This window comes from Dermacentor silvarum, chromosome 8 (assembly GCF_013339745.2).
Source record: "Dermacentor silvarum isolate Dsil-2018 chromosome 8, BIME_Dsil_1.4, whole genome shotgun sequence".
NCBI lineage: Eukaryota > Metazoa > Arthropoda > Arachnida > Ixodida > Ixodidae > Dermacentor > Dermacentor silvarum.
Genome location: NC_051161.1, coordinates 135229532 through 135243044, shown reverse-complemented (window position 1 = coordinate 135243044; position 13513 = coordinate 135229532). Strand labels below are relative to the sequence as shown.

The window sequence follows — 13513 nt, the reverse complement described above, 5'->3', positions numbered from 1 at the left end:
GGCGTCCAGTGTTGAGGTGACGTGCCGTCCGTATACAAGTTCGAACGGCGTAAACTGTGTAGTCTCCTGTACAGCAGTGTTATACGCAAAGGTCACAATATAAAAGAAGCATGTCTAGTACCTGGCATCAAATCGCGGATGTTACTGCCGTAAGAGGAACATTACTTTACGTAGCCATGATCTTGTGCGCTTTCAAGAACGTAATATAACGCTCATCACACGAAAGAGATCACGGAACACCGCTACGGACCCACACATGCGTACTTTACTGGATTATGTTCAACTATATTCTAGAACACGAAATTCTGTGGAAATTTGTCAGATATTTATGGCTAGCATGATATTCAAATTAGTGTTTAACAATTGCTTAATCATCATCATCATCAGCCTATATTTTATGTCCACTGCAGGACGAAGCCCTCTCCCTGCGATCTCCAAGTACCCCTGTCTTGCGCTAGCGTATTCCAAGTTGCGCCTGCAAATTTTCTAACTTCATCCCCCCCCACCTGGTCTTCTGCCGACCTCTACTGCGCTTCCCTTCTCTTGGAATCCATCCTGTAACCATAATGGTCCACCGGTTATCAATCCTACGGATTACATGGCCCGCCCAGCTCCATTTCTTTCCCTTAATGTCAACTAGAATATCGGCTATCGTTAAGCGGAAGAAATGGAGCTGGGCACGTCCATTGTTTAATAGTTTTTGGTTATTATGTTCCCCACTCTTACACTAAATTCAATCCCAGCCATCTTGCTGAAGCCACTGACAGTGGGTTTCGCCCGGCTTCTCGTCTAGAGCTTCGCCACCCGAGCACATACACAATGGTTCTTCGTGCTTTCCTAAAACCTACGGCTGCTTGCAGAGCGTGTAATCTGATAAAACACACCTCTGTAGCTATCTTAAGGTCTACAAGGGTCAATAAGGTTGGCATATACTGCTAATTTTTTTCCAAAGAGCGATAATCTGATTGTTGCGTTAACCCACCGCGGTGGCGTAGTGGGTTTGCCGCTAAGCTTTAGGGCGCGGAATCAAATCACCGGCCACGGCGACCACGATTCGAAGGGGGCGAAATGCCAAAAAGCCCATGTTCCGTGCATGGCGTGCACAGTAGAGGACCTGAGGTGGTCAAAATTATTATGGGGCCCTCAATTACCGCGTGCCTCATATTCATATCGCGGTTTCGGCAAGTAAAAGCACTGAATAACTTTTAAATTATTTAGCGTGAAAACGAAATATAATGCACATGTGGCAATATGAATGCACTCGAGCGCGACAACAGCAGATGCAAATCATGATGACACAATCCTCAGTGCGTAAAATATGCCAAATATAATTGCAGCATAGTGCCTGCAAAAACGCGATGTAATGTCAGTACAATTTGACGTTAGTATACACTGTAAAACTACATCTTTACCATGAAATTGTATGCAGGTACTAGATCCAATAGTGCGGCTCAAAACTCCGAGCTCCAGGTGCACTTTCACAGCAGCTCTAAATTCACAATCTCTTTCTGAAACATTATTTGTTCTTTAAACGAAATGGTTTTGCTTTTCTACAATTTCTTAGAGGTTGTTTTTCTTACATTCAAAATACCTGCCTTGTTATGTTGGGCTACAGAAAAAGAACGCATGTTCAGCAGTGATGTTGTTTCTGCTGCGAAGCCGCTAAACAGTAGATTAGTAATTTTTGTGGTAGATATGTCAGGTAAGACCATTTCAGCTCCTTATTGATGAACAATTGATAAATTTAAATACAAAAAGATGGTATTGTCGAAGTAAAGTAAAACTCCAAGAATAACTTACGAAGAACCTTGATACTGTAGAATCAGCGTATACGTCTCTATCTTTCAGGTACAGCGGGAGAATGAGCTTGAGACAACAAATACCGCCCTTGTTTCTGAAGAAGAAATGAAGCCTGGTTCCGCAACTGTATAAATAAACGTACGAGACAACCAAAACATGCGGAAGAGAAGTGCTTTCAAAAACTAATCTCTGGGACACCACACTACAAATCCTTCTTGTGCAGAACAATAGCGCCATAGGCCGATTTGAACTGGGTCAGTATGTTGTAGCGATGCCTTATGCCTTATTCTGTGCTAGTCTTATCATCCACCGCTCACGGCTGGCTGATCCCGTGGATAACGTGAGCGGACCATCGCTCTGACCACTGACCAAGTGCGAAAAGCGCGAAAAGGCATGAACATCCGAAAGGCATCGCTACAAAATACCGGCCCTGTAGACTGACAGCAATATATTTGTATAAAGCTGACAAAGACTGTGGAAAAACGAAAAAAAAAATGGGGACAGGTATATCAAATAAGTAAACTGCAACAAAAAACGAACGAATGTGTTGGTTAACGAACGCATGTCCATAAACGAGAGGGAAATTACAACAAATGTCGTAGTTCTTAAAAGAGTGGTAGTGTCCGCTGCTGAATCACGCCCACTACCCCCTCTTTCTGGCAATATAAATGCCGCATTGTGACCACGGTGGAAAAACACAAGTGTCTCAACGACACTGTCTGTTTGTGGAGCGCTGTAACTACACCGTTTTCCGCATTTCATCCTTCGCCGCCACCGGTGCGACAGTGTTGGGTGGACATTTTCTATCATCTGCTAGTGGCGCGAGGCACTGCGTTAGCGTATTTCGCTTATTATTCTGCGGCAAGTGCCCTTAAATGCATTACGAGACTTCTGTCCACTACAAGCTCTTACCATTTCTGTATTGTTGCCCGTTATATTTGGGCCTTCCTCATGAGTCACATAGTTTATGTGGCAGCCATGCACAATTGGTATAACTCCCAAAAGAAAAAAAAAACTTAACACGCTCATCAGAAAGAGTATCAAAAGAGTAGTAGGCATTCCGTTACGGGCAAGCACGGACCTCCTTATGCAACCATGGGCGCATAACACTTTAGACGAGATAATTAAGGTCCAGGAGTCGGCCCAACTAGCCCGTCTATCCTGCACCCCGGCTGGAAAGAAGATCCTGGCGGTTCTTGGGATCAACCCTATACTCACGGAAGAACGGAAATATCAAATCTCAGAAGATCAAAGCAATAATATACGAGTCGCACCGTTTCTCCGTAATGTTCATCCTCAACACCACGTAGGCACACGGTGGGCAAGAGCCCTCGCCTTCCTCAAGAGTATCAAAGACGATCCCCACTCGGCATGTTTTGACGACGCAGCCCAATATGGACAGTCGTGTAACTTTGCCACTGCCATCGTTGATCACAACGGACAGATAGTGAATGCAGCTTGCCTGAAGTGCTCAACGCCATCCAGAGCGGAGCAGGTCGCATTTGCTATGGCACTCCTAGACAGCAGCAAAATGCAAATCTTCACTGATTCGAGATCGGTGGTCAGGGCTTTCGTTTCAGGGTCCACTGCTGAGGAGGCTCACAAGATTCTCATGAACAAGATCATCTCTACGCACAACATCACGTGGTTTCCGGCTCACCTCGGCCCCGAGCTTAACTCCTCGCCCAATCTCAATGACATCGCCCACTCCCAAGTGCGTGCACTTACCCACCGCGCGGGAGCAGGTGCGAGCTCAGAGGCCGGGGTTCTCGAGTTTCGGGACACTCTCATTACTTTCAACGAAATCACTAAGCACTATCACCTGGGTAGCAGGACTTATCCTCCACCTCATAGAAAACTGGCTAGACCTCTGTCGTCCTAAAGTGGACGCATGCTTCAGACTAAGTCATATCCCAACCTGGCGCTTTTTCTTTCAATCACTCCAAAGGCTTTTAGCTCTACTTGCCCCGACTGTGCGGCTGTTAGCAATCTAGAACATATGCTCTGGCGATTTCCCTCGTTACAGGGGCCCAATCGCATCACGGAAGAAGAATGGAGCTCTGCCATCCAGAGCTCAGAACTGTCACGACAAAATTGGGCTGTCCAGAGAGCCCACGATGCGGCGGTTAATTTCGGCCTCCCCGTCCCCACGGGGGGGGGGGGGGGGGGGGGGGGGGGGGGGGGGGGGGGGGCGGCTCGCAGCTCCGCCCTAGGGCAGGGCTTCTCAGGACCTAGTTAATAGGTTGTTCGTCTGTCTGTCTGTTCTATTTGGGTTGGAAAGCTGTAGATGCAGTTAAAGATTCCCTACCGAACCTTCTGTTGTCGCTTGATTTGCAGTGTGGTCTCAAAGAAGTATAAAACGTCTTAGTTTACGCTGGTGAAAACGATTCGCCGCCACCTCTATATGTCTAGCTGTGTTTGTATTGTTTGTCAACTGAAAATAATTATTACCGTCGTATCGCTTTTGTTTGATTGTGCAGCAAGTGATAGTGAGTATTGTGATGTCGAAGCCGTAGACGGACATTTCTGTTCGAATATACAAGCACTTTCGGATAATTTACAACTATTTTTACATTTACATTTACATATAATTTACAAGTATGGCTACGCAGAGCAATACTTTGTTGGCCTTTTTACGCATTGTTTGGCTCACAAACTGTTGTTCTAATGTTATTCAAGCTGTTGCGGGCGCCAGCATTGGAATATATTGTGTTGGAAAATGTCTGTAGTTGTATAACTGTAGGTGTCTTTATTTTTCCCCTGCGGCCGGATGGTTGCATTCGACTTGCTGTTGAGTTTTTTTTTTTTGTAAATAGCGTTTAAAATACTGACTTAAATGTCCGTAATTTCTTTAGCACAGCATATCTTGCGCCAATTCTATCTAAAAATATGATACCAGAAACGCCTATTGATTTTGTACTGATATTGTTAAACATTGGCAAAAATCATTGCTTTACTTTTTTGTCAAAATTACAAGAAACTGCATATATACATATGTGCGAAAGTTGTAAAAAGTTCGCGAGGCGTTAACTCATCAGCACCAGAAGACGCTAGTTGCGATCTGCTCATCGGCACTTAATGACAAATTTTGTAAGAAAATTAAAAGAGGGAAATTTATTTAGGCCTGCACATTTCGAGAAAATTCTTTCTAAAAATATTTTTCCCAAAATGCCTATTAAATTTTGACTTGTCTTGTTCAAAAACAGCAAAATCACTGTATTATTTATTTGTCAGAATTACAAGAAAATGTCCCGGCTATCATGCATGCAATTAAAAAAAATACTGGCTTTCTACGCGAAGCTAACCAAGTGCATATCGTTCACTGTCGAGCAGAGCAGCTATCAGTAACGATATGCAGGCACAAAATGTCTTAAGAGATACTACGCCTCTATTTTGATTATCTATAAGCTTGATTCTTGATTCTCTTGATTCTATTGGACAAATTCATCACTTTTGTAGAATACAGATTATGTGAAATAAACGCCGTAAGAACTACGCAAGAACTTCACATACAAACCTCGATCATGCACCAGCTACGGAGACCAACGAATAACTTCATAGTACAAGACATGCGAAATCATTACATAACCATACTACATTTACTGGAGCGTAGAACTTCATTAAAATAATTTTAAAAAGTAGTAAGAGAACTGCGATCTGACGAATACGAATGCTAGGTCACCATGGCTAAAACTGATAAAGTGGTATTTTTATCGATGTGTAATTGTGCTAATACACTGAAATCTCGTTATAACGAAGTCACTCAAACACCGAATTATTTTTGTTGTAACCATTGGTACGTTATATCCACTGACTTATTATTATACGGCTAATTATTGTATGCGAGGTTGTACTCACTACCGGTAAGTCCACAGCGCCAGTGATGACTTTCTTCCGGCTGAAAATTGTAGAAAGTGTGCTCGGCGCGATGCCGAAGTCCTTGACCACTTGCGTTTTCTTCGTTCCTGATGCAACAGCTCTAATTGTGGCTGCCTTTTGATCCAGAGCGATAACTTCTCGTTTTTGTTTCGAGCAGCTGCTACCGTCAGTCATTTTCCTGTTGTGTAACCGGCAGCACGACGTAAAAAGCAAACGGGCTGAACGACCTACGCCCGCTTCCGAAACAAAGCAAACGAGTGCGCACAGCGCGCTAACAGAAGTTGGGCTTGGCCAACTTGGCTTAGCTTGGGGCGTTACCGGTGCAATGCAGCCACGGGAGATTTAAATTGTACATTAGCAGGCGCGCAAAGCGCCGCGCATTTTAATGAATCAGTATTTTGTGCGCAAAGCAGGCGGTTAATTGTTATTTTGTAGCGAAAATTTTTCGTTTCGTTATACCCTTTGATCAGTATAGAAATTTTCTGTTAAAACGAAATTTGAAACACATGGGTTTATATGAGGACTTTCAAGGGGAATTAGGACTCTTTCGTTATCTCCATTATTTCGTTATATACCGTTTTGCTATAACGAGACTTAAGTGTAGTGCCTTTCACAGTTTTGTTTAGTACATCTACTTCTTTCATGCTGACACCAATTATATGTATGTGAAACAGATCACGGATGTTTCACATCCAAATGACACATACATTTCTAAATTTGGCTGCATATTTCTCTGATGCAATCCCCACCTTTATTAGAAATATCGTCGTAATCATCATCATCATCAGCCTATATTTATATCTACTGCAGGGCGAACACACTTCCTGCGATTTCCAATTACCCCTGTATTGCGTTATTTAGCCTTCGGGAAATTTTTACTTTTTTAATGAAACCGTAAAAAATGGCATATAAAGTTTTCTCGGCGTGCATTTATAATGGTATTAACAGCTTCACTGTAAACTGCAGGCTTATACAAAAGCGGCGTACTGCACCGAAAATGTCTAGAACGTGGCTAGACAACTTCGGTCAGCTGATTGTTCATCAAGGCTATCGTCAGGACCTTGTTGCTGTTTTCGCATCCAAGTTCGTGTTCGGAGCAGCCAGTAATTATACCATATTTTAAGGAAACTGGTTGTTTCCGCGATGCAGAGCAACCTGTAAGGACATGCGCCAGACGTCAACGCGTAGGCAAATGAGTGAAAAAAGCGGACGCACCAATGAAGCTAGTACGAATAACTACAGAGCTCTTGCGGCTGCTTGTAGACGACGTCGTAGTGAAGCGCGCGCTTCACGTAGGAGAAGGTTAGAAAGAGGCATAGGAATCGCCAAATAGCGCCTCGACTAAGACCAAGCAAAGAGCAAATCTGTAATACAATCATTGTTGAGCAAGAACTCATTGACGCAACCTGGGTGGCGAAATGCTAAGCTGGCTATGCGAAACCTGCTTGACGTTGAAAGCTCCGAGATGCCAGATGGCACAAGGAAAAGTTGTTTTCCTTGACGGCAAGAAGGAAATCGTTTTTCGTGCCATAGAAAACGCGATAGCAAGCGCCAGCCGGTATTCGGGTGACAGGACTGCACTAAGCAGTTTGCAGTTCCGTGTGATGCTAGCGAGCGAGGCATGGGCGTTGTACTGTGCCACAAAGCGGCCGTAGAGGAGGAGCACGGCGTTCCCTCTTCGCGTAGTAAGCTGACTAGTCGCGAGCCGGCGTGCAGCGACACCGAGAAGAGACTGCGCGTGCATTGAAGGGGTATTCAAAAAGTGTCTTGTTACCTTAGAAGCTCGAAGTTCACCATTGAAACGGATCAATTCCCTCTCAGATTGCTGAAACCCATGTCCCCCGAAAATGGCCGTCTCCTACACTTGATTGTGGCGTTGCAGCAATGATCCACCAAGGTGCGGTACAAATATTAAAGTCTCAACGGCAATTCTGATGGCTTAAGTCGAAGCAACGAGGCTTAAGTCGAACAACGACCAAAAGTATTAACTATGTGTGTGGCTGTTTTTTTCTACCTTCTTGGTCATCCTGAAAATCATTTTTAAAATTTTGATGTTGCTTTGCTCTAGTCAATAAGAAAATGTTTTGCACTGTGTTTCACCAAAATGCCAAGGGAGATGTTGGTGTGGCTGCCTTATTTTATGAATCGGCTTAACTTTCAAAAGTTAAAGCAAGCTTGGAGTTACATGTCTCGCACTTGCCAGCTTTGCGGTTGCGTTTTCGGTGTGGTTTCTCACGGGGCAAATCAGCGGTGCTTAGACGTGGTACGAACGCCTACCATAAGCTCTCCGAATGTTATCCTGGCACACCGGAGTGTCACGGGCTGTGCGCACCTGCGCAATCCCTATGAACAGTACATGCGGTCCTCTGACCATCAGGACCAGCCTGCTCCAGCAGGCAGTCTTTTACGACTAGCCTCTGTGACGCAGAATTCGTGTAACGCGGCGAAACAACGGCGAAACCCCAACATGGCTACGATGGAACGTCCAAGACTGAAGGATTTTGATATAACGAATAGTGCAGTGTGACGACTACGGCATGGCGAAAAGTGAATTACGTTCGTGAAGTGGTGACTACGGAAAGATGACAGTATGACGAAAATGGCATGACGGCAATAGAATACCAAAGACTGTTTTACGAAGTTACGTTCTTGACTTTTCGGTGCCAAAATGACCTTCCGATTTTAACGACACTATAGTGGGGACTAAGGATTAATTTTCACCACCCAGGGCTTTGTAACATACACCCAATGCACACTACAAGGCCAAGGGTGTTGTGCAGAATGCGCCGAGTCAGGTGAAACTCGGGATCATCGCGAGCTTTGGCGACGCCCCAAGATGAAAGAATCAATAGTACTAAGACAAAGTTTGTCAATCGGCACGCCTCCAGTTTCATTCGTTTATCTTGATTCAATCTGGGTGGCTATCATCCCTTGGGCCTTGCTTTATGGGCAGTCGACAAACTGGGGCTCACGTGATCATACCGTCAGTGCATGGTCGGTGCCTTCTTTCACTTGTTTGTCGTTGTTGGCTTTCAACAGATCGCTCGTTGCTTCTTCTACTTCCTCTGGATTGAATTTTTGCGGCCCGCTACGTACTTTCGCTCACATTTCAGAGCACAAATTGGTGTGCGCCTGGTCTTCACACTAGGCTTTCAATAGGTCGCTCGAGGCTCGCGCTAAAGAAGCAGTTCGATGCGTGCTTACCATGTAAGCACTCAGGAATGCCGGAAAGCACTCATACTGCAACGTGATATATTCACGTGTAAACGTCAATGAGGGCGAGAAACGTCAGGCAAACGTCAAGTAGCGGCGAGGCGACCAGCAGCCAAAATCCGGGCAAGCGCAAGCTCGGGGCGCGTGGTTAGCACCAACACTGTGGCTTGCTTGCCGACTGCTTCGTCGTCGTCTTGTCTTCTTCATTACAATACAAGCAATATCTCAGGAAACTACGCTTCATTTTCCTTTACTTTGTGATGCACCTTCATACTGGGTAGCCTCAAGCGATCCATTGCTTCTAACAAACAAAGAAAGCGTCTTTGCAGAGACGTGGCCGCGAATTTACTGCCACCACATCCATGTCAATTGGGACTCCAGCAGCGGTGCAGTTACTCTGTACTCGCCGCTGACGAGGCGGCGCTTCACTTTTTGACAATAACTTTGTTTCTTGCGAGTGAGCTCCCATGGTGGGGTCCACAAAGTTCACGCTGTGGTTTACTGTCTCCCAAAGTAGATTGAGGCTCGCCCCGTTAGCATCCACTAAATTTGAGATATGATTGTGTGCGGCGCATTCGTCACTGTGAATACAGGTCACCGGCTGAACGCTGGCTGCAATAAGAGGGCCAAGTGCCGCCGCGTCTCGTCAGTCGACCTTGACAAGTTGCAGCTTCCCCGTGGTCGCGCAGACCATGCCGAAGATACATGGTCCACGATCTGCAACACCGCCGTAATTTTGGCGGCTCGGCGCAACGTTGTCGCCCATCACGAGGCTGCCTCGATTGTACTTTCGCTTACTGCGAAAAAGGCATTCGTCAATTTGCACTCTCTTCCAAGGGCCACCAAGTGAAGGTTGCGCCAGCTCGTCCCTCACGACATCACGGGCGTAGTTTCACCAGTCGGCGATAGCGTGCTCCGACAAAGGAAACAAGTTGCCGGATGTATGGATGGAAACAACTTTATTGAAATCCGGCGAAGTTTAACGAACCGGGCTCAGGTCTCCCATGAGGGGACTTCGAGGCCTTGTCTCGTCGCCGCCTCCCGGGCCCGCTGGACTGCCCACTCTTGTGTCTTGAGGTTGGAGCTGCGCAGAGCGGCGGCCCACTTCGACGCAAGAGCCTCCGGAGCTACTGCCATTTTCGCTGCTATAACAGGACACTCTCACAACATGTGTGAGAGTGTCGCTCTAGTTGCCTGACATAACTTGCAAAGAAGCACTCGGGTATTGCGTGGGGAAAATGTGCTGCAATCGCACCGGACTGGGGAAGGTGTGTGTCTGCAGTTGTCGCCAGACGACTGCCTGGCAACGTTTCAGTTTGGAGTGAGGTGGGGGCAATATCCTCCTGCCTAACTGGTAGTGCTTGGTGATATCATTATAGCTTACTAAGCGTTCTCGCGTGTTTCGCACCAGAAGGTCCGAACTCGAAGAGGGTGTCTCAGACTCTGCGTGGCGGGTCAGTTCTCGCGCAGAGTGGTGTGTCACCTCATTCAAGTTACGGGGGGCCCTCGTCGGTGGGGGTGGCGACGTGCGCTGGGAACCACATGATCACGGTGCTATCGAAGTGCTGTCGACCAGCTTTCCTTAGGATCTGAAGAGCTTCGGAGGAAATGCGCCCCCGCGCGTAGTTACGAACTGCGGATTGTGAGTCGCTAAGAACTACCTCGCAGAGGGGGTCGATAAGCGCAAGCGCAACCTCTTCCCCTCTATCTGGGTATTCTGTGCTGACACTACACGCGTGAGTAAGCCGGGAGTTAACGTCTATGAGTACCACCGTGAACCCGTGTTCTTGTGTGTACTCTGCCGCGTCTATAGGAAGCGCGTAGTCGTCTTCCCACCAAAGGAGCGCAGCAGTGCCTTGGCACGGGCCTGCCGTCGGCCCCCGTTATGTTCGGGGTGCATCTTTCGAGGGATAGGGGCGACGATCAGAGTGTCGCTGATGTTGGGTGGAATGGCCTGTTTCTGACCGTGTTGGACGTGGCAATTGAAGCCGACTTTCTGCAGGATGTACCGACCCGTGGCTGTCAGGGACATGCGTTCGAGTTGCGAGGCTCTTTGCGTATCCACGATTTCCTCAAGCGTGTTGTATACCCCCAGCTGTAACAGACGAGAAGTGCTCGTGGACTCCGGTAGGCCAAGGGCGATCTTGTAAGTCTTGCGTATAAGGGTGTTTAGTTTATTTCGGTGACATTTCAGTTGTGGAAGGCAGCCACATAACTAATGTGACTGATAGCGAAGGAGTGTATAAGGCGCATGACGCTGTCCTCCATCACGCCCGTGTGCTTGTTTGTAATGCGTTTGATCAGGCGGGTGGCCGCTGTAACCTTGCCTTCAATCTTGCGGATAGCTTCTGTGTTTGACCCGTTGGCTGCTATATGCATGCCGAGGATGCGTATCTTCGGAACTCGGGGAATACAGGAGCCGTCTTGAGTATAGAGGAGTATTTCCTCACATTGGCGAGATTCGCCGGTAGGCTTGGGCCGGTGGCGCGGGCGGTAGAGGAGCAGCTGCGATTTGAGTGGAGATAGTCGGAGACCCGTGTCTTGGAGGTAGGTTTGCACTGCAGAGACCGCTGCTTGTAAGGTGCCTTCTATCTGACCGTCACTGCCCTTGTCGACCCACAGGGTGATGTCGTCTGCATACAAGGAGTGATGGAGGCCGTCAATCTCGTCAAGGCAGGCCGGGAGACCCAGTATCACGAGGTTGAAAAGGAGCGGAGATATGACCTACCCTTGACGAGTGCCGGCACTTCCTAGTGCATGTTCGTCGGATGTCATGCTGTCTACCGCGAGGGTGCCGGTCATCTCCTTCAACAGCCACTCGTCTACGCTGTTGCTCACGCAGTACGTGAGCCAAATCACTTGCCGCCTGGAGAGGTAGACGTTCGCACGACCGAGCCGGTCTTTGTTGGCGATGTAACTTCCTTGGTCTATCTGTCAGTGCAGTACACCGGTACCGTGTAACCGCGAAAACTGCTTTCGGCACCTGTTGCACCGGAAGGCAGCCCGGCCTGGCACTCGGGCGCGGTGGACGCACAGCGCTAACAACTGGAGTGAGCCGAAGCGATCGCACGAACGCTTCCTCCGCAGCCCAGTCATACCAATCTGGGATCAGAAAGCGTAATTTGTCTGCCACGCTATCTCCACAAACGCGGGTTTCGCCTATCTCGTCACGCAGCCAGCGCACTGACGTTTTGGAAAGGCGAAAATGGTGCTGCAATTCTACGTCCGGCATGTAGGTGAACGGGTCCAGGTAGGTCCAGACGGTCATATTGACGCTTGCTACCGCTGGATGCGGTCACACAGGCTGCTGCTGCCACCGCCATGTTCCTGAGTTCAACTCAGGGCGTTTCGCCATGTAAGAGTTTGGAACGAGTTCGCCTGTCAATAAAAACCATAGGTCTCGCCTCGCGCCAGGCATGCAACTTTTGTACACCTGCACCAACCATGGTTGGGCCACGTCCAACTTATTTTCGGCAGCAGCGACGCGGTGCAGAGCTGAGAGGCATCAACAGTCTTGACCACCGAAATAAAACGCGCACAATGTACTGTCATTGGTGATGTATTGAGCACCACTATGAAAAACAAAGCGTCGACAGTCGCTGGCTTATGCATACATTTTCAGGCTCTGATGGCCCCACAACACGGTTTTATTGTCTGGATTGTGGCGACCTAACGCACAGCAAATAATTATCGGCACGTCACAGTAGCTGCTTCTAAGGCGTCGATGCGCTGTGGTGGACGACAACGCTGAGGAGTGCATAGTGTTCTCCAACGACAACGTATCGCAGTTGTCGTTTGAGATGGCTGCTCTGTCATCGGTGATGTATCGGAGCCGGAGTATCGCAAACAATGTCAGCGTCGAGAATCGCTCACTGTTCTAGACCCAGGGCGATGGAACTTCTTCATCACAAGCACTGCGCACTAAGCAGTTGTAACAGCTTCCTCCGTTCTAAGTCTTGTAGCGTTCCTAGCAAACGCATCTAAAGGAAACACAGAGCTTAATACTTACGGATGGTTACCGCCATTTTATTCTTACTGAAACTGCCCTCCTCGTCCTCCTCTTCCTTCGTCCTCATTGTTCTTCCCCTTATTTCGTGGCCTAAATGCGGCACACTTCACCCTCCCTGGCTCTCTCTGTTCACACCTCCTGGTTTGGTACTTAAAAACATTTCCGATGGAGGCACACTCTTCTTTACCAGAGGCTCCCAGATACCATATTGTCTTCAGGACGCCGTGCTGTGACGCCGTCTTTACCACAGGAAAGGGTCCGTGAAATTTCACATTTGAAGTCCCAACGCATTTTCTTATCGTCAACCTCTATGTGTGGTATTTCCTTGTTGCGTCTTTTTTCAATGTTTCTCTTCATGTGTTGTTTGTAGATATCCTCCCCCTGCGCGCTTTTCTTTGTTTCGGTAAGTTGAAGCTTGCCAAGGATACCTAGTTCGCAATCCGCAGCCAGTGTCGGCGTCAAGTAGAGGGCTGCATCCCAAGCCACTTGTGTATGTCCGGTTATGGTGCCTCACAGCAGCATCTAGGCAGCATTTCCACTGACCTGTAAACTTTGAGTACATCCTTATAAATTGCTTCGCATCTCGGATGGAACGCTCCGCTGGGCCGTTTG

General features: G+C 47.6%; 1 protein-coding gene across 1 annotated transcript in view; it reads left to right on the top strand.

The window, feature by feature from the left end:
- Positions 1-1950, top strand: part of LOC119462839 (sodium-coupled monocarboxylate transporter 1-like) — a 28937-nt gene extending 26987 nt beyond the window's left edge. Inside the window, exon 7 of the mRNA XM_049672013.1 lies at positions 1849-1950. Coding sequence (XP_049527970.1) covers positions 1849-1932 — 84 coding nt within the window. The 3' untranslated portion in view covers positions 1933-1950. The remainder of the gene's footprint in view (positions 1-1848) is intronic.
- The last annotated feature ends 11563 nt before the right edge of the window (positions 1951-13513 follow it).